General features: G+C 53.1%; 1 protein-coding gene across 1 annotated transcript in view; it reads left to right on the forward strand.

Annotated features, from left to right (window-relative positions):
• The window catches only part of LOC147086547 (soluble guanylate cyclase 88E-like), a 168,615-nt gene that overhangs the window by 12,305 nt on the left and 133,386 nt on the right, over window positions 1-22,924 (forward strand). Inside the window, exons 3-5 of the mRNA XM_085978269.1 lie at window positions 9,967-10,141; window positions 14,527-14,876; window positions 21,521-21,647. Coding sequence (XP_085834395.1) covers window positions 9,967-10,141; window positions 14,527-14,876; window positions 21,521-21,647 — 652 coding nt within the window. The remainder of the gene's footprint in view (window positions 1-9,966; window positions 10,142-14,526; window positions 14,877-21,520; window positions 21,648-22,924) is intronic.

The following is a 22,924-nucleotide window of genomic DNA, read 5'->3' on the forward strand; positions in this document are numbered from 1 at the left end:
CCCAGTCCGACATCACACTCACCCAGTCCGACATCACACTCACCCAGCCCGACATCACACTCACCCAGCCCGACATCACACTCACCCAGTCCGACATCACACTCACCCAGTCCGACATCACACTCACCCAGCCCGACATCACACTCACCCAGTCCGACATCACACTCATCCAGTCCGACATCACACTCACCCAGTCCGACATCACACTCACCCAGCCCAACATCACACTCACCCAGTCTGACATCACACTCACCCAGTCCGAAATCACACTCACCCAGCCCGAAATCACACTCACCCAGTCCGACATCACACTCACCCAGCCCGACATCACACTCACCCAGCCCGACATCACACTCACCCAGTCCGACATCACACTCACCCAGTCCGACATCACACTCACCCAGTCCGACATCACACTCACCCAGTCCGACATCACACTCACCCAGTCCGACATCACACTCACCCAGTCGGACATCACACTCACCCAGCCCGACATCACACTCACCCAGTCCGACATCACACTCACCCAGTCCGACATCACACTCACCCAGTCCGACATCACACTCACCCAGTCCGACATCACACTCACCCAGTCTGACATCACACTCACCCAGTCCGACACCACAATCACCCAGCCCGACATCACACTCAACCAGTCCGACATCACACTCACCCAGTCCGACATCACACTCACCCAGTCCATCGTCACACTCACCCAGTCCAACATCACACTCACCCAGTCCGACATCACACTCACCCAGTTCAACATCACACTCACCCAGCTCCACATCACACTCACCCAGTCTGACATCACACTCACCCAGTCCCACATCACACTCACCCAGCTCCACATCACACTCACCCAGTCCGACATCACACTCACCCAGTCCGACATCACACTCACCCAGTCCGACATCACACTCACCCAGCCCGACATCACACTCACCCAGCCCGACATCACACTCACCCAGTCCGACATCACACTCACCCAGCCCGACATCACACTCACCCAGCCTGACATCACACTCACCCAGTCCGACATCACACTCACCCAGTCCGACATCACACTCACCCAGTCGCACATCACACTCACCCAGTCCGACATCACACTCACCCAGTCCGACATCACACTCACCCAGCCCGACATCACACTCACCCAGTCGCACATCACACTCACCCAGTCCGACATCACACTCACCCAGTCCGACATCACACTCACCCAGCCCGACATCACACTCAACCAGCCCTACATCACACTCACCCAGTCCGACATCACACTCACCCAGCCCGACATCACACTCACCCAGCCCGACATCACACTCACCCAGTCCGACATCACACTCACCCAGTCCGACACCACAATCACCCAGCCCGACATCACACTCACCCAGTCCGACATCACACTCACCCAGTCCGACATCACACTCACCCAGTCCGACACCACAATCACCCAGCCCGACATCACAATCACCCAGCCCGACATCACACTCACCCAGTCCCACATCACACTCACCCAGCCCGACATCACAATCACCCAGTCCGACATCACACTCACCCAGCCCGACATCACACTCACCCAGCCCGACATCACACTCACCCAGCCCGACATCACACTCACCCAGTCCGACATCACACTCACCCAGTCCGACATCACACTCACCCAGTCCGATATCACACTCACCCAGTCCGACATCACACTCACCCAGTCCGATATCACACTCACCCAGTCCGATATCACACTCACCCAGTCCGACATCACCCTCACCCAGTCCGACATCACACTCACCCAGTCCGATATCACACTCACCCAGTCCGACATCACACTCACCCAGCCCGACATCACACTCACCCAGTCCGACGTCACACTCACCCAACCCGACATCACACTCACCCAGTCCGACATCACACTCACCCAGCCCGACATCACACTCACCCAGTCCGATATCACACTCACCCAGCCCGACATCACACTCACCCAGTCCGACGTCACACTCACCCAACCCGACATCACACTCACCCAGTCCGACATCACACTCACCCAGCCCGACTTCACAATCACCCAGTCCGACATCACACTCACCCATTCCGACATCACACTCACCCAACCCGACATCACAATCACCCAGTCCGACATCACACTCACCCAGCCCGACATCACACTCACCCAGTCCGACATCACACTCACCCAGCCCGACATCACACTCACCCAGTCCCACATCACACTCACCCAGTCGCACATCACACTCACCCAGTCGCACATCACACTCACCCAGTCCGACATCACACTCACCCAGTCCGACATCACACTCACCCAGCCCGACATCACACTCACCAAGTCCAACATCACACACACCCAGTCCGACATCACACTCACCCAGTCCAACATCACACTCACCAAGCCTGACATCACACTCACCCAGTCCGACATCACACTCACCCAGTCCAACATCACACTCACCCAGTCCGACATCACACTCACCCAGTCCGACATCACACTCACCCAGTCCGACATCACACTCACCCAGTCCGACATCACACTCACCCATCCCAACATCACACTCACCCAGTCCGACATCACACTCACCCAGTCCGACATCACACTCACCCAGTCCGACATCACACTCACCCAGTCCGACATCACACACACCGAGCCCGACATCACACTCACCAAGTCCAACATCACACTCACCCAGTCCAACATCACACTCACCCAGTCCCACATCACACTCACCCATCCCAACATCACACTCACCCAGCCCGACATCACACTCACCCAGTCCAACATCACACTCACCCAGTCCGACATCACACTCACCCAATCCAACATCACACTCACCAAGTCCAACATCACACTCACCCAGTCCAACATCACGCTCACCCAGTTCAACATCACACTCACCCAGCCCGACATCACACTCACCCAGTCCTACATCACACTCACCCAGTCCAACATCACACTCACCCAGTCCAACATCACGCTCACCCAGTTCAACATCACACTCACCCAGCCCGACATCACACTCACCCAGTCCAACATCACACTCACCCAGTCCGACATCACACTCACCCAGTCCGACATCACACTCACACAGTCCAAAATCACACTCACCCAGTCCGACATCACACTCACCCAGTCCGACATCACACTCACCCAGTCCGACATCACACACACACAGTCCAAAATCACACTCACCCAGTCCGACATCACACTCACCCAGTCCGACATCACACTCACACAGTCCAAAATCACACTCACCCAGTCCGACATCACACTCACCCAGTCCGACATCACACTCACCCAGTCCGACATCACACTCACCCAGCCCGACATCACACTCACCCAGTCCCACATCACACTCACCCAGTCCGACATCACACTCACCCAGTCCGACATCACACTCACCCAGTCCGACATCACAATCACCCAGTCCGACATCACACTCACCCAGTCCGACATCACACTCACCCAACCCGACATCACACACACCCAGCCTGACATCACACTCACCCAGCCCGACATCACACTCACCCAGTCCGACATCACACTCACCCAGCCCGACATCACACTCACCCAGTCCCACATCACACTCACCCAGTCCGACATCACACTCACCCAGTCCGACATCACACTCACCCAGTCCGACATCACAATCACCCAGTCCGACATCACACTCACCCAGTCCGACATCACACTCACCCAACCCGACATCACACACACCCAGCCTGACATCACACTCACCCAGCCCGACATCACACTCACCCAGTCCGACATCACAATCACCCAGTCCGACATCACACTCTCCCAGTCCGACATCACACTCACCCAACCCGACATCACACACACCCAGTCCGATATCACACTCACCCAGCCCGACATCACACTCACCCAGTCCGACATCACACTCTCCCAGTCCGACGTCACACTCACCCAGTCCGATATCACACTCACCCAGTCCGACATCACACTCTCCCAGTCCGACGTCACACTCACCCAGTCCGACATCACACTCACCCAACCCGACATCACACTCACCCAGTCCGACATCACACTCACCCAGTCCGACATCACACTCACCCATTCCGACATCACACTCACCCAGTCCGACATCACAATCACCCAGTCCCACATCACACTCACCCAGTCGCACATCACACTCACCCAGCCCGACATCACACTCACCCAGTCCGACATCACACTCACCCAGCCCGACATCACACTCACCCAGCCTGACATCACACTCACCCAGTCCGACATCACACTCACCCAGTCCGACATCACACTCACCCAGTCGCACATCACACTCACCCAGTCCGACATCACACTCACCCAGTCCGACATCACACTCACCCAGCCCGACATCACACTCACCCAGTCGCACATCACACTCACCCAGTCCGACATCACACTCACCCAGTCCGACATCACACTCACCCAGCCCGACATCACACTCACCCAGCCCTACATCACACTCACCCAGTCCGACATCACACTCACCCAGCCCGACATCACACTCACCCAGCCCGACATCACACTCACCCAGTCCGACATCACACTCACCCAGTCCGACACCACAATCACCCAGCCCGACATCACACTCACCCAGTCCGACATCACACTCACCCAGTCCGACATCACACTCACCAAGTCCGACATCACACTCACCCAGTCCGACATCACACTCACCCAGCCCGACATCACACTCACCCAGTCCGACATCACACTCACCCAGTCCGACATCACACTCACCAAGTCCGACATCACACTCACCCAGTCCGACATCACACTCACCCAGTCCGACATCACACTCACTCAGACCGACATCACACTCACCCAGTCCAACATCACACTCACCCAGCCCGACATCACACTCACCCAGTCCAACATCACACTCACCCAGTCCGACATCACACTCACCCAGTCCCGACATCACACTCACCCAGCCCGACATCACACTCACCCAGTCCGACATCACACTCACCCAGTCCGACATCACACTCACCCAGTCCGACATCACACTCACCCAGTCCGACATCACACTCACCCAGACCGACATCACACTCACCCAGTCCGACATCACACTCACCCAGTCCGACATCACACTCACCCAGTCCGACATCACACTCACCCAGCCCGACATCACACTCACCCAGTCCGACATCACACTCACCCAGCCCCGACATCACACTCACCCAGCCCGACATCACACTCACCCAGTCCGACATCACACTCACCCAGTCCGACATCACACTCACCCAGTCCGACATCACACTCACCCAGTCCGACATCACACTCACCCAGCCCGACATCACACTCACCCAGCCTGACATCACACTCACCCAGTCCGACATCACACTCACCCAGTCCGACATCACACTCACCCAGTCGCACATCACACTCACCCAGTCCGACATCACACTCACCCAGTCCGACATCACACTCACCCAGCCCGACATCACACTCACCCAGTCGCACATCACACTCACCCAGTCCGACATCACACTCACCCAGTCCGACATCACACTCACCCAGCCCGACATCACACTCACCCAGCCCTACATCACACTCACCCAGTCCGACATCACACTCACCCAGCCCGACATCACACTCACCCAGCCCGACATCACACTCACCCAGTCCGACATCACACTCACCCAGTCCGACACCACAATCACCCAGCCCGACATCACACTCACCCAGTCCGACATCACACTCACCCAGTCCGACATCACACTCACCAAGTCCGACATCACACTCACCCAGTCCGACATCACACTCACCCAGCCCGACATCACACTCACCCAGTCCGACATCACACTCACCCAGTCCGACATCACACTCACCAAGTCCGACATCACACTCACCCAGTCCGACATCACACTCACCCAGTCCGACATCACACTCACTCAGACCGACATCACACTCACCCAGTCCAACATCACACTCACCCAGCCCGACATCACACTCACCCAGTCCAACATCACACTCACCCAGTCCGACATCACACTCACCCAGTCCCGACATCACACTCACCCAGCCCGACATCACACTCACCCAGTCCGACATCACACTCACCCAGTCCGACATCACACTCACCCAGTCCGACATCACACTCACCCAGTCCGACATCACACTCACCCAGACCGACATCACACTCACCCAGTCCGACATCACACTCACCCAGTCCGACATCACACTCACCCAGCCCGACATCACACTCACCCAGTCCGATATCACACTCACCCAGTCCGACATCACACTCACCCAGTCCGACATCACACTCACCCAGACCGACATCACACTCACCCAGTCCGACATCACACTCACCCAGTCCGACATCACACTCACCCAGTCCGACATCACACTCACCCAGTCGCACATCACACTCACCCAGTCGCACATCACACTCACCCAGCCCGACATCACACTCACCCAGTCCAACATCACACTCACCCAGACCGACATCACACTCACCCAGTCCGACATCACACTCACCCAGTCCGACATCACACTCACCCAGTCCAACATCACACTCAATTAGTCCAACATCCAACTGCACCTCAAACTCCTCAAATGTCTTGGTTCCACCCCTCCAGCAGCTAGATGTTTCCATAACATATAGCAGCATTTGAGTAAAGATATTTTATACTATTTAACACTTTGTAGGGGACATGGTCTAGGTACACAATGCCACCGCGGCCTCTGTATGTTAGCACCCTTGCTACCTCAATGGTCGCCCCGCATGAAGATGATTATACCCGGCATCTCTACCCAACCAATAACACAAGCCTAGCCGGACTGTACTGCTGTATCGTTCTTCAGCTAAGACACTAATCCAAGGCTTCGTCGACCCGCTCGGGCCGGGGTTAAAGATCCCTTGGCGCTATTGGCAGAGGAACAGGGGAGTCCTCCCCGGAGACCTGAGCCCGACATTCCACCCTCGACCAACACCACTGGTAAAAACGACTTACCTGGCCAGTCCTCTGTGTGCAAAATGGCTGCTGCCTTTGTCTACATTGACAACAGTCTCTGCACGTCAGAGTGTGAGAATTTTGAGGTGATGGGACCACTATGGTTCCTCTCCTGATTGTCATTGATCACGGTGCACAGTTCTGGTCTCCATATACCTTGGGTAGACCACACTTGGAGCACTGCGCACAGTCCTGGTCTCCATATACCTTGCGTAGACCACAATTGGAGCACTGCGCACAGTTCTGGTCCCCATATACCTTGGGCAGACCACACTTGGAGCACTGCGCACAGTTCTGGTCTCCATATACCTTGCGTAGACCACAATTGGAGCACTGTGCACAGTTCTGGTCTCCATATACCTTGGGCAGACCACACTTGGAGCACTGTGCACAGTTCTGGTCTCCATATACCTTGGTTAGACCACAATTGGAGCACTGTGCACAGTTCTGGTCTCCATATACCTTGGTTAAACCACACTTGGAGCACTGCGCACAGTTCTGGTCTCCATATACCTTGGGCAGACCACACTTGGAGCAGTGTGCACAGTTCTGGTCTCCATATACCTTGGGCAGACCACACTTAGAGCACTGTGCACAGTTCTGGTCTCCATGTACCTTGGGTTGACCACTCTTGGAGCACTGTGCACGGTTCTGATCTCCACATACCTTGGTTAGACCACACTTGGAGCACTGTGCACAGTTCTGGTCTCCATGTACCTTGGGTAAACCACACTTGGAGCACTGCGCACAGTTCTGGTCCCCATATACCTTGGGCAGACCACACTTGGAGCACTGCGCACAGTTCTGGTCTCCATATACCTTGCGTAGACCACAATTGGAGCACTGTGCACAGTTCTGGTCTCCATATACCTTGGTTAGACCACAATTGGAGCACTGTGCACAGTTCTGGTCTCCATATACCTTGGTTAGACCACACTTGGAGCACTGCGCACAGTTCTGGTCTCCATATACCTTGGGCAGACCACACTTGGAGCAGTGTGCACAGTTCTGGTCTCCATATACCTTGGTTAGACCACTCTTGGAGCACTGTGCACAGTTCTGGTCTCCATATACCTTGGGTTGACCACACTTGGAGCACTGTGCACAGTTCTGGTCTCCATGTACCTTGGGTTGTCCACTCTTGGAGCACTGTGCACAGTTCTGATCTCCACATACCTTGGTTAGACCACACTTGGAGCACTGTGCACAGTTCTGGTCTCCATGTACCTTGGGTAAACCACACTTGGAGCACTGTGCACAGTTCTGGTATCCATATACCTTGGCAGACCACACTTGGAGCACTGTGCACAGTTCTGGTCTCCATATACCTTGGTTAGACCACTCTTGGAGCACTGTGCACAGTTCTGGTCTCCATATACCTTGGGTTGACCACACTTGAAGCACTGTGCACAGTTCTGGTCTCCACATACCTTGGTTAGACCACACTTGGAGCACTGTGCACAGTTCTACTCTCTATATACCTTGGGCAGACGACACTTGGAGCACTGTGCACAGTTCTGGTCTCCATGTACCTTGGGTTGACCACACTTGGAGCACTGTGCACAGTTCGGATCTCCACATACCGGGGTTAGACCACACTTGGAGCACTGTGCACAGTTCTGGTCTCCATGTACCTTGGGTTGACCACTCTTGGAGCACTGTGCACAGTTCTGATCTCCACATACCTTGGGCAGACCACACTTGGAGCACTGTGCACAGTTCTGGTCTCCATGTACCTTGGGTTGACCACTCTAGGAGCACCGTGCACAGTTCTGGTCTCCACATACCTTGGTTAGACCACACTTGGAGCACTGTGCACAGTTCTACTCTCTATATACCTTGGGCAGACGACACTTGGAGCACTGTGCACAGTTCTACTCTCTATATACCTTGGGCAGACGACACTTGGAGCACTGTGCACAGTTCTGGTCTCCATGTACCTTGGGTTGACCACACTTGGAGCACTGTGCACAGTTCTGATCTCCACATACCGGGGTTAGACCACACTTGGAGCACTGTGCACAGTTCTGGTCTCCATGTACCTTGGGTTGATCACTCTTGAAGCACTGTGCACAGTTCTGATCTCCACATACCGGGGTTAGACCACATTTGGAGCACTGTACACAGTTCTGGTTTCCATATTACAGAAAGGATGTAGAGGCACTGGAGAATGTAATGATATCAGCAAATAGTGATGGTATTTGCCTGTTTGATTATGATGCCTTACCAGCATGTTTGCATGTATTGATTACTTATGCCTGACCAGCAGAGGTCATGTGAGAGACAAGCAGTTGAGTTTAGTTTCAGTTTCATTCTAGATGGATCACTAGCATGGTGTCTCCTGTAAATGCTGTTAAAAAGATTTGAACATACTTTAGATTAAAAGACATTCTCTTTCATAAATGTCTCGTCATTGAACCCACAAAGAAATTGATACAGAGAAGGTGCAAAAAAGATTCACAAGAATGATACCAGAACTGAGAGGTTATACCCATCAGGAAAGATTGAACAGGCTGGGGCTCTTTTCTCTAGAAGAGAGAAGGTTGAGGGGTGACCTGATCGAGGTCTTTAAGATTATGAAAGGGTTCGATAGGGTCGACGTAGAGAAGATGTTTCCACTTGTGGGGCGAGACCAGAATTGGGGCCGTCAATAGAAGAGAGTCACTAATAAATCCAATGGGGAATTCAGGAGAAACTTCTTTACCCAGAGAGTGGTGAGAATGTGGAACTCGCTGCCACAGGAAGTGGTCGAGGCGAAGAGCGTCGATGCATTGAAGGGGCGGCTAGATAAACATATGAGGGAGGAAGGAATAGAGGATTATGCTGATAGGGTGAGAAAACGGTGGGAGGAGGCTCGCGAGGAGCACGGAGCAGATGGGCCGACTGTAAATACTGTGTAATTATTTTCCGAATTGTGTTTATCCTTTTCCCTTTCCTCTTCCCTCACTATCTTTCTTCCCCGCCTCCCCCCGCCTGTTCCTCTTCCTCCCCTCCCAGGTCCTGGGCCGTAACGTGCGCGACTTCATCAACGAGCTGGACAACCTCCACGAGTACTTCCGTTTCTCCTTCCCCAAGGTCCAGCCGCCGAGCTTCTGCGTGGAGGAGGAGTGCGAGAGCAGCCTGACGCTCCACTACCGCAGCACACGCAAGGGCTTCGCCCAGTTTGTCAAAGGTGAGGTGGACCGGAGGAGGCCCTGGTCCGGAGAAGCGAGGTGCTCAAGGGTGGGGTGGGGTGGGTGGAAAGGATGGCACATGGTGCGGACACGCTCTGAGTTGACATGACAACAGTGACCACACTTCAAAAGTACTTCATTGGCTGTGAGGCGCTTTGGGACGTCCTGAGGTGGTGAAAGACGCTGGAGAAATGCGATTAACTATCTTTCTTTCTCTCTCTCTTTCTCTCCTTTCTTTCTTTCTCTCTCTCGCTCTATTTCTTTCTCTCGCTCCCTTCCTCTCTCTTTCTCCTCTATTCTAACAAACCCATTGGCCTTTTCAATCTCTGCCACATCACCCTTTCAAGATATCCACTCTGGCAGTCAAGCAGCAGCCACGGCTCAGTGGGCGGCACTCTCTCTCTCGCTCGCTCGCCTCGGACTGAGAACGTGGGTCCGAGTCCCCGCTCCAGAGACTTGAGCACATAATCCAGGCCGACACTCCGAGTGCAGTGCTGAGGGAGCGCCGCACTGTCGGAGGGGCGGTGCTGAGGGAGCGCCGCACTGTCGGAGGGGCGGTACTGAGGGAGCGCCGCACTGTCGGAGGGGCAGTACTGAGGGAGCGCCGCACTGTCGGAGGGGCAGTACTGAGGGAGCACCGCGCTGTCGGAGGGGCAGTACTGAGGGAGCGCTGCACTGTCGGAGGGGCAGTACTGAGGGAGCGCCGCACTGTCGGAGGGGCAGTACTGAGGGAGCACCGCACTGTCGGAGGGGCGGTACTGAGGGAGCGCCGCACTGTCGGAGGGGCAGTACTGAGGGAGCGCCGCACTGTCGGAGGGGCGGTACTGAGGGAGCGCCGCACTGTCGGAGGGGCGGTGCTGAGGGAGCGCCGCACTGTCAGAGGGGCGGTACTGAGGGAGCGCCGCACTGTCGGAGGGGCGGTACTGAGGGAGCGCCGCACTGTCGGAGGGGCAGTACTGAGGGAGCGCCGCACTGTCGGAGGGGCAGTACTGAGGGAGCGCCGCACTGTCGGAGGGGCAGTACTGAGGGAGCGCCGCACTGTCGGAGGGGCGGTACTGAGGGAGCGCCGCACCGTCGGAGGGGCAGTACTGAGGGAGCTCCGCACTGTCAGAGGGGCAGTACTGAGGGAGCACCGCACTGTCGGAGGGGCGGTACTGAGGGAGCTCCGCACTGTCAGAGGGGCGGTACTGAGGGAGTGCAGCACTGTCGGAGGGGCGGTACTGAGGGAGCGCTGCACTGTCGGAGGGGCAGCACTGAGGGAGCGCCGCACTGTCGGAGGGGTGGTACTGAGGGAGCTCCGCACTGTCAGAGGGGCAGTACTGAGGGAGCGCCGAACTGTCGGAGGGGCTGTACTGAGGGAACGCTGCACTGTCGGAGGGACTGTACTGAGGGAGCGCCGCACTGTCGGAGGGGCGGTACTAAGGGAGCGCCGCACTGTCGGAGGGGCGGTACTGAGTGAGCGCCGCACTGTCGGAGGGACAGTAATGAGGGAGCGCCGCACTGTCAGAGGGGCAGTGCTGAGGGAGCGCCGCACTGTCGGAGGGGCGGTACTGAGGGAGCGCCGCACTGTCGGAGGGGCAGTACTGAGGGAGTGCCGCACTGTCCGAGGTGCCGTCTTTCGGATGAGACGTTAAACCGAGGCCCCGTCTGCCCTCTCGGGTGGATGTAAAAGATCCCGCGGCCACTATTGGAAGTAGAGCAGGGGGAGTTCTCCCCGGTGTCCTGGGGCCAATATTTATCCCTCAACCAACATCACTAAAACAGATGATCGGGTCATTATCACATTGCTGTTTGTGGGAGCTTGCTGTGCGCAAATTGGCTGCCGCGTTTCCTACATTACAACAGTGACCACACTTCAAAAAAGTACTTCATTGGCTAAAAAGCGCTTTGGGACGTCCTGAGGTGGTGAAAGGCGCGAGGATTTGAGTACAGGAACAAGGATGTCTTGCTGCAGTTGTACAGGGCCTTGGTGAGACCACACCTTGAGTATTGTGTGCAGTTTTGGTCGCCTTATCTGAGGAAGGATGTTCTTGCCATGGAGGGAGTGCAGCGAAGATTCACCAGGCTGATACCTGGGATGGCAGGAATGACGTATGAGGAGAGATTGGGTCGATTGGGCTTATATTCTGTAGAGTTTAGAAGAATGAGAGGGGATCTCATTGAAACTTATAAAATTCTGACAGGACTGGACAGACTAGATGCAGGAAGGATGTTCCCGATGGCCGGGCAGTCCAGAACCAGGGGTCACAGTCTAAGGATAAGGGGTAAGCCATTTAGGACAGAGATGAGGAGGAATTTCTTCACCCAGAGAATGGTGAACCTGTGGAATTGGCCTACTCCTTCTCCTATCTTCTATATAGAGCACCTTCGATAGACTCTGGAACAGTTCCCATGGATTGGAGGGTAGCTAATGTTACCCCACTATTCAAAAAAGGTAGTAGAGAGAAAACGGGGAATTACAGACCGGTAAGCCTGACATCGGTAGTGGGGAAAATGCTAGAGTCCATTATAAAAGATGTAATAGCAGAGCACTTGGAAAACAGTGACAGGATCAGACAAAGTCAACATGGATTCACAAAAGGTAAATCGTGCTTGACTAATCTACTGGAATTTTTTAAGGATGTAACTGGTAAAATAGACAAGGGAGAACCAGTGGATGTGGTGTATCTGGACTTTCAGAAGGCCTTCGATAAAGCCCCGCATAAGAGATTAGCGTGTAAAGTTAAGGCACATGGGATTGGGGGCAAGGTATTGATTGGATAGAGAACTGGTTGGCAGACAGAAAGCAAAGAGTTGGAATAAATGGGTCTTTTTCCGAGTGGCAGGCAGTGACTAGTGGGGTACCGCAGGGATCGGTCCTTGGACCCCAGCTATTCACAATATATATTAATGATCTAGACAAGGGAACTAGATGTAATATCTCCAAATTTGCAGACGACACAAAGCTGGGTGGGCATGTGTGCTGTGAGGAGGATGTCGAGAAACTCCAGGATGATTTGGACATGTTGGGTGATTGGGCAGAAACATGGCAGATGCAATATAACGTGGATAAATGTGAGGTTATCCACTTTGGTGGCAAAAACAGGAAGGCAGATTATTATCTAAATGGCAATAGATTGGGAAAAGGGGAAGTACAACAAGACCTGGGTGTCCTTGTGCACCAGTCGCTGAAGGTAAGCATGCAGGTGCAGCAGGCGGTTAAGAAGGCAAATGCTATGTTGGCCTTCGTAGCGAGAGGCTCTCACTGCAGTCAGGGAGTGGTGGAGACAGAGATGCACTTCCTCACAGCCTGTGGAAAATATCAGGGCATCAGAGAGAATTTCTATCAAAAATTCTCACAAATATGCCCTGAATTCAGAAATCTGACTGACAACCAAAAACTCCCATTCCTACTGGGGGAGGAGAGAAGCTGTGTAACACTGGCGGCACACTATGTTACAGCTTGCCATGAACAGAGGGACAACCAGTAAACTAAGACAAGAGTATATATAAACAAGGCGAAAATATATTTATAAACTCAGGGATATACCTGTTTATACACTGTATGAATGGAACCGCGTTTATGTGTTCAACCATAAATGTATTTTGATGCTTTGGCAACATAAGATGTACCTTATCATGCCAATAAAGCGATTTGTATTGTATTGTATTGTATTGAGTACAGGAACAAAGATGTCTTGCTGCAGTTGTACAGGGCCTTGGTGAGACCACATCTTGAGTATTGTGTGCAGTTTTGGTCGCCTTATCTGAGGAAAGATGTTCTTGTCATGGAAGGAGTTCAGCGAAGATTCACCAGGCTGATACCTGGGATGGTAGGAATGACGTATGAGGAGAGGTTGGGTCGATTGGGCTTGTACTCGCTGGAGTTTAGAAGAATGAGAGGTGATCTCATTGAAACTTATAAAATTCTGACAGGACTGGACAGACTAGATGCAGGAAGGATGTTCCCGATGGCGGGGGAGTCCAGAACCAGGGGTCACAGTCTAAGGATAAGGGGTAGGCCATTTAGGACAGAAGTGAGGAGGAATTTCTTCACCCAGAGAGTGGTGAACCTATGGAATTCTCTACCACAGAAGGCAGTAGAGGCCAATTCATTAAATATATTCAAGAAGGAGTTGGATATATTTCTTAAGGCTAAAGGGATCAAGGGGTATGGGGAGAAAGCAGGGACCGGGTACTGAATTTGGATGATCAGCCATGATCGCATTGAATGGCGGAGCAGGCTCGAGGGGCCGAATGGCCGACTCCTGCTCCTATCTTCTATGTTTCTATGTTTGAGCCTGTTCCGCCATTCAGTTAGATCATGGCTACCCACCTTGGTTCTTTAACGACTTAATACCCTCGCCTAACAAGTCTCCTCCTTCACCTTAATCCACGATTACAGGGCAGCTATCGCAAGTGGGCCGCCAGTTTTACAACACCAAGATTGAGGTGGAGATCCTGTCCAAGGAGGAGACCGACAAGATGACCTACGTGGTCTACAAGATGAACTTTGACAACACCGCCTTCAAGCACTGCCTGCCTCAGCTGAAGGCCACGCCGGGTTACGAGCAGCTCCCGATGAAGAAAGGGATCTTCTTCGATATGTTCCCCTTCAGTCTGATCTTTCGGAGGGACATGACCATGTCCCGGGTCGGGGACGGGCTGAAGGAGGTCTTCTCCGACCTGCAGGGCAAGAAGGTCAACGAAGAGTTCACCCTCGTCCGCCCGATGCTGGAGTTCAACTGGGACAATGTACGCAAGTGAGAGGAGGCCCCGAGCTTTGGAATGAAGGTCTAACGTTGCTCTCAGCCCCCATTGACTCAACTTGGCACTGAGTTGACGAATGGTGTAGTCACATCTCCCGGGAGCTGGGTGTGAATCCAACCCAGTCGGCTGGGCTGGAAGACCCGTCTCTCTCTCTGTCTCTCTGCTGGGCTATAAAGGCCCAACATGCAATGAGTCGAGGACAGTTTCAACCCATTGTCCGTGAGACGAGTTCCCACACCATCAGTCGCCAGTGCCAGATTCACCAACAATGTCCGCCTGGATATCTGGTGTGTGGAATAGAAATATTACGCCAGTGCAGCAGGAGGTGCTCTTCTGAACTTGGAGGTTAAGATAGAGTGTTAGGAGACTGTAGAGGGAGCTTTACTCTGTATCTACCCCATGCTGTACCTGCCCTGGGAGTGTTTGATGGGACAGTGTAGAGGGAGCTTTACTCTGTATCTACCCCATGCTGTACCTGCCCTGGGAGTGTTTGATGGGACAGTGTAGAGGGAGCTTTACTCTGTATCTAACCTGTGCTGTACCTGCCCTGGGAGTGTTTGATGGGACAGTGTAGAGGGAGCTTTACTCTGTATCTAACCCGTGCTGTACCTGCCCTGGGAGTGTTTGATGGGACAGTGTAGAGGGAGCTTTACTCTGTATCTAACCCGTGCTGCACCTGCCCTGGGAGTGTTTGATGGGACAGTGTAGAGGGAGCTTTACTCTGTATCTAACCCCGTGCTGTACCTGCCCTGGGAGTGTTAGGAGACTGTAGAGGGAGCTTTACTCTGTATCTAACCCGTGCTGTACCTGCCCTGGGAGTGTTTGATGGGACAGTGTAGAGGGAGCTTTACTCTGTATCTAACCCGTGCTGTACCTGCCCTGGGAGTGTTTGATGGGACAGTGTAGAGGGAGCTTTACTCTGTATCTAACCCGTGATGCACCTGCCCTGGGAATGTTTGATGGGACCGTGTAGAGGGAGCTTTACTCTGTATCTAACCCGTGATGTACCTGCCCTGGGAGTATTTGATGGGGCAGTGTAGAGGGAGCTTTACTCTGTATCTAACCTGTGATGTACCTGCCTTGGGAGTGTCTGATGGGACAGTGTAGAGGGAGCTTTACTCTGTATCTAACCCGTGCTGTACCTGCCCTGGGAGTGTTTGATGGGACAGTGTAGAGGGAGCTTTACTCTGTATCTAACCCAGTGCTGTACCTGCCCTGGGAGTGTTTGATGGGACAGTGTAGAGGGAGCTTTACTCTGTATCTAACCCGTGCTGCACCTGCCCTGGAAATGTTTGATGGGACAGTGTAGAGGGAGCTTCACTCTGTATCTAACCCGTGCTGTACCTGCCCTGGGAGAGTTTGATAGGACAGTGTAGAGGGAGCTTTACTCTGTATCTAACCCAGGCTGTACCTGCCCTGGGAGTGTTTGATGGGACAGTGTAAAGGGAGCTTTACTCTGTATCTAACCTGTGCTGTACCTGCCCTGGGCGTGTTTGATGGGACAGTGTAGAGGGGGCTTTGCTCTGTATCTAACCCGTGCTGTACCTGCCCTGGGAGTGTTTGATGGGACAGTGTCGAGGGAGCTTTTCTCTGTATCTAACCCGTGCTGTTCCTGCCCTGGGAGTGTTTGATGGGACAGTGTAGAGGGAGCTTTACTCTGTATCTAACCTGTGCTGTACCTGCCCGAGAGTGTTTGATGGGGCAGTGTAGAGGGAGCTTTGCTCTGTATCTCACCCGTGCTGTACCTGCCCTGGGAGTGTTTGATGGGACAGTGTAGAGGGAGCTTTACTTTGTATCTAACCTGTGCTGTACCTGCCCGACAGTGTTTGATGGGACAGTGTAGAGGGGGCTTTGCTCTGTATCTAACCCGTGCTGTACCTGCCCTGGGAGTGTTTGATGGGACAGTGTCGAGGGAGCTTTTCTCTGTATCTAACCCGTGCTGTTCCTGCCCTGGGAGTGTTTGATGGGACAGTGTAGAGGGAGCTTTAGTCTGTATCTAACCTGTGCTGTACCTGCCCGAGAGTGTTTGATGGGGCAGTGTAGAGGGAGCTTTACTCTGTATCTAACCTGTGCTGTACCTGCCCTGGGAGTGTTTGATGGGGACAGTGTAGAGGGAGCTTTGCTCTGTATCTCACCCGTGCTGTACCTGCCCTGGGAGTGTTTGATGGGACAGTGTAGAGAGAGCTTTACTCTGTATCTAACCTGTGCTGTATCTGCCCGAGAGTGTTTGATGGGGCAGTGTAGAGGGAGCTTTGCTCTGTATCTCACCCGTGCTGTACCTGCCCTGGGAGTGTTTGATGGGACAGTGTAGAGGGAGCTTTACTCTGTATCTAACCTGTGCTGTACCTGCCCTGGGAGTGTTTGATGGGACAGTGTAGAGGGAGCTTTACTCTGTATCTAACCCCGTGCTGTACCTGCCCTGGGAATGTTCGATGGGACAGTGTAGAGGGAGCTTTACTCTGTATCTAACCTCTGCTGTACCTGCCCTGGGAGTGTTTGATGGGACAGTGTAGGGGGAGCTTTACTCTGTATCTAACCTGTGCTGTACCTGCCCTGGGCGTGTTTGATGGGGCAGTGTAGAGGGAGCTTTACTCTGTATCTAACCCGTGCTGTACCTGCCCTGGGAGTGTGTGATGTGACAGTGTAGAGGGAGCTTTACTCTGTATCTAACCTGTGCTGTACCTGCCCTGGGAGTGTTTGATGGAACGTGTAGAGGGAGCTTTTCTCTGTATCTAACCTGTGCTGTACCTGCCCTGGGAGTGTTTGATGGGACAGTGTAGAGGGAGCTTTACCCTGTATCTAACCTGTGCTGTACCTGCCCTGGGAGTGTTTGATGGGACAGTGTAGAGGGAGCTTTACTCTGTATCTAACCCGTGCTGTACCTGCCCTGGGAGTGTTTGATGGGACAGTGTAGAGGGAGCTTTACTCTGTATCTAACCTGTGCTGTACCTGCCCTGGGAGTGTTTGATGGGACAGTGCAGAGGGAGCTTTATTCTGTATCTAACCTGTGCTGTACCTGCCCTGGGAGTGTTTGATGGGACAGTGTAGAGGGAGCTTTACTCTGTATCTAACCCGTGCTGTACCTGCCCTGGGAATGTTTGATGGGACATTGTAGAGGGAGCTTTACTTTGTATTGAACCCGTGTTTTACCTGCCCTGGGAGTGCTTGATGGGAGAGTGTAGAAGGAGCTTTACTCTGTATCTACCCCGTGCTGTACCTGCCCTGGGAGTGTTTGATGGGACAGTGTAGAGGGAGGTTTACTCTCTATCTAACCCGTGCTGTACCTGCCCTTGGAGTGTTTGATGGGACAGTGTAGAGGGAGCTTTACTCTGTATCTAACCTGTGCTGTACCTGCCCTGGGAGTGTTTGATGGGACAGTGTAGAGGGAGCTTTACTCTGTATCTAAGCCATGCTGTACCTGTCCTGGGAGTGTTTGATGGGACAGTGTAGACGGAGCTTTACTCTGTATCTAACCCGTGCTGTACCTGCCCTGGGAGTGTTTGATGGAACAGTGTAGAGGGCGCTTTACTCTCTATCTAACCCGTGCTGTACCTGCCCTGGGAGTGTTTGATGGGACAGTGTAGAGGGAGCTTTACTCTGTATCTAACCCGTGCTGTACCTGCCCTGGGAGTGTTTGATGGGACAGTGTAGAGGGAGCTTTACTCTGTATCTAGCCCGTGCTGTACCTGCCCTGGGAGTGTTTGATGGGGACAGTGTAGAGGGAGCTTTGCTCTGTATCTAACCCGTGCTGTACCTGCCCTGGGAGTGTTTGATGTGACAGTGTAGAGGGAGCTTTACTCTGTATCTATCCCATGCTGTACCTGCCCTGGGAGTGTTTGATGGGACAGTGTAGAGGGAGCTTTACTCTGTATCTAACCCGTGCTGTACCTGCCCTGGGAGTGTTTGATGGGACAGTGTAGAGGGAGCTTTACTCTGTATCTAACCCGTGCTGTACCTGCCCTGGGAGTGTTTGTTGGGACAGTGTAGAGGCAGCCTTACTCTGTATCTAATTCATGCTGTACCTGCCCTGGGAGAGTTTGATGGGACAGTGTAGAGGGAGCTTTACTCTGTATCTAACTCGTGCTGTACCTGCCCTGGGAGAGTTTGATGGGACAGTGTAGAGGGAGCTTTACTCTGTATCTAACCCGTGCTGTACCTGCCCTGGGAGTGTTTGATGGGACAGTGTAGAGGGAGCTTTACTATGTATCTAACCCCTGCTGTACCTGCCCTGGGAGTGTTTGATGGGACAGTGTATCCTAACTCCATCCCCACGCCTTGGCTCTATATCCCTTAATACCCTTGTCCAGCCAAAATCTATTGATCTCAGATTTAAAGTGATTAATTGAGGTGCAATCTGCAGCTTTTTGTGGGGGAGGGTTCCTCACTTCCACCACCCTTTGTGTGAAGAAGTGTTTCCTAACCTCTATCCTGAACGGCCTGGCTCGGATTTTAAGGTTCTGCCCCCTTATTCTGGACTCCCCCGGCCAGCAGAAAGAGTCTCTCTTGATCTGCTCCATCAATTCCTTTCCAAATCCTAAAAACCTCAGTCAAATCACCCCATAACTTTCTATATTCCAGGGAACACAAGCCTAGCTTATGTGATCTCTCCTCACGATCTAACCCTCGGAGCACTGCTAACGATCTGGTGAACTGGCGTGGCTCTCCTTCCAAGGCCAATATATTCCTTTCAATAATGCGGTGCCCAGAACTGAACGCAATTCATGGAGAAATGGCGGGTAAAGGGAGTTGAGATACGGATCAGCCATGATCTGATTGAATGGCGGAGCAGGCTCGAGGGGCAGAGCGGCCTCTGTCCGTTCCATAACAGCCTAAGAGTTAGGAGCAGGAGTCGGCCATTCGGCCCCTCGAGCCTGCTCCGCCATTCAATAAGATCGTGGCTGATCTTCGACCTCAACTCCACTTTCCCGCCTGATCCCTTGATTCCCCTGGAGTCCAAAAATCTCTCGATCTCAGCCTTGAATATACTCAACGACTGAGCCTCCACAGCCCTCTGGGGTAGAGAATTCCAAAGATTCACCACCCTCTGAGTGAAGAAATTCCTCCTCATCTCAGTCCAAAATGGCCGAGCCCTTATCCTGAGACTGTGACCCCTGGTTCTAGACTCTCCAGCCAGGGGGAAACAGCCTCTCAGCATCTACCCTGTCAATCCCCCTCAGAATCTTATGTTTCAATGAGATCACCTCTCATTCTTCTAAACTCTAGAGAGTATCGGCCCATTCTACACAATCTCTCATCATAGGACCACCCTCTCATCCCAGGAATCAATCTAGTGAACCTTCGTTGCACCGCCTCCAAGGTAAGTACATCCTTCCTTAGATAAGGAGACCAAAACTGTGCCCAGTACTCCAGGTGTGGTCTCACCAAGGCCCTGTACAATTGGAGCAAGACTTCCTCACTCTTATACTCCAACCCCCTTGCAATAAAGGCCAACATACCATTTGCCTTCCTAATTGCTTGCTGTACCTGCACGCTAACTTACTCAACAGTCAGCTACAGAACAGCCCATGATGGGATTTTTGAACTTCTGCTCTGCCGGACCATTAGTCCAGACCTCTAGACTACCAGTAACATCACCAGTGCGCGGCCACACCTGACTCTACTCGATATTAATAATTTAGACGAGGGAACTAGATGTAATATCTCCAAGTTTGCAGACGACACAAAGCTGGGTGGGCGTGTGTGCTGTGAGGAGGATGCCGAGAAACTCCAGTACGATTTGGACAGGTTGGGTGATTGGGCAGAAGCATGGCAGATGCAGAATAATGTGGATAAATGCGAGGTTATCCACATTGGTGGCAAAAACAGGAAGGCAGATTATTATCTGAACGGCAATAGATTGGGAGAAGGGGAACTGCAACGAGACCTGGGTGTCCTTGTGCACCAGTCGCTGAAGGTAAGCATGCAGGTGCAGCAGGCGGTTAAGAAGGCAAATGGTATGTTGGCCTTCATAGCGAGAGGATTCGAGTACAGGAGCAAGGATGTCTTGCTGCAGTTGTACAGGGCCTTGGTGAGACCACACCTTGAGTATTGTGTGCAGTTTTGGTCGCCTTATCTGAGGAAGGATGTTCTTGCCATGGAGCGTGTGCAGCGAAGATTCACCAGACTGATACCTGGGATGGCAGGAATGACATATGAGGCGAGATTGGGTCGATTAGTCTTATATTCACTAGAGTTTAGAAGAATGAGAGGGGATCTCATTGAAACTTATAAAATTCTAACAGGACTAGAGAGACTAGATGCAGGAAGGATGTTCCCGATGGCGGGGGAGTCCAGAACCAGGGGTCACAGTCTAAGGATAAGGGGTAAGCCATTTAGGACAGAGATGAGGAGAAATTTCTTCACCCAGAGAGTGGTGAACCTGTGGAATTCTCTACCACAGACGGCAGTAGAGGCCAATTCATTAAATATATTCAAGAAGGAGTTAGATATATTTCTTAAGGCTAAAGGGATCAAGGGATATGGGGAGAAGGCAGGGACAGGGTACTGAATTTGGATGATCAGCCATGATCTCATTGAATGGCGGAGCAGGCTCGAGGGGCCGAATGGCCTGCTCCTGCTCCTATCTTCTATGTTTCTATGTGACGAATTGGTGGTCTCTGTCACCCTAGATCTACACCCACCAGAACAACGTCTTCGAGCTGATGTCCTGGTCCGTGGTGGACAGGAAGCAGAAGGTCAGCGTCTTCAAGGCCGACAAGGACGAAGCGAGCGAGGTGGAGAAAGAGAAGGACAAAGGTAAGCGGCGGACGGAGCCCACAGGCGTCAAGGTGGCGACCAAGGACTCCTAGGTGGCGAGTGGACCGGTTGTGGGAGCTGCAGATCTGGGCTGCTGACCCTATCTTCCAGGGAATTTTGTGCGTGATGGGATTGTCCATCTGGTTCCTGGAATTGGTCCCCTGCACAAGTGTCCATAATTTGTCAATAATTACACAGGCACTCAACTGACTGGCGGACGCCACACTGGTGCTGTAGGGGGCCGTCTACAACAGGGTGAAGTGCTGCACCTGCCCTGGGAGCGTTTGATGGGACAGTGTAGAGGGAGCTTTACTCTGTATCTAACCCGTGCTGTACCTGCCCTGGGAGTGTTTGATGGGACAGTGTAGAGAGAGCTTTACTCTGTATCTAACCCGTGCTGTACCTGCCCTGGGAGTGTTTGATGGGACAGTGTAGAGAGAGCTTTACTCTGTATCTAACCCGTGCTGTACCTGCCCTGGGAGTGTTTGATGGGACAGTGTAGAGGGAGCTTTTCTCTGTATCTAACCCGTGCTGTACCTGCCCTGGGAGTGTTTGATGGGACAGTGTAGAGGGAGCTTTACTCTGTATCTAACCCGTGCTGTACCTGCCCTGGGAGTGTTTGATGGGACAGTGTAGAGGGAGCTTTACTCTGTATCTAACCCGTGCTGTACCTGCCCTGGGAGTGTTTGATGGGACAGTGTAGAGAGAGCTTTACTCTGTATCTAACCCCGTGCTGTACCTGCCCTGGGAGTGTTTGGTGGGACAGTGTAGAGGGAGCTTTACTCTGTATCTAACCCGTGCTGCACCTGCCCTGGGAGTGTTTGATGGGACAGTGTAGAGGGAGCTTTACTCTGTATCTAACCCGTGCTGTACCTGCCCTGGGAGTGTTTGATGGGGCAGTGTAGAGGGAGCTTTACTCTGTATCTAACCCGTGCTGTACCTGCCCTGGGAGTGTTTGATGGGACAGTGTAGAGAGAGCTTTACTCTGTATCTAACCCGTGCTGTACCTGCCCTGGGAGTGTTTGATGGGACAGTGCAGAGGGAGCTTTACTCTGTATCTAACCCGTGCTGTACCTGCCCTGGGAGTGTTTGATGGGACAGTGTAGAGGGAGCTTTACTCTGTATCTAACCCGTGCTGTACCTGCCCTGGGAGTGTTTGATGGGACAGTGTAGCGGGAGCTTTACTCTGTATCTAACCCGTGCTGTACCTGCCCTGGGAGTGTTTGATGGGACAGTGTAGAGGGAGCTTTACTCTGTATCTAACCCATGCTGTACCT

Source organism: Somniosus microcephalus, unplaced genomic scaffold, assembly GCF_052327205.1.
Source record: "Somniosus microcephalus isolate GS21.2 unplaced genomic scaffold, FLI_Smic_1.0 unresolved_chr7, whole genome shotgun sequence".
Lineage (NCBI taxonomy): Eukaryota > Metazoa > Chordata > Chondrichthyes > Squaliformes > Somniosidae > Somniosus > Somniosus microcephalus.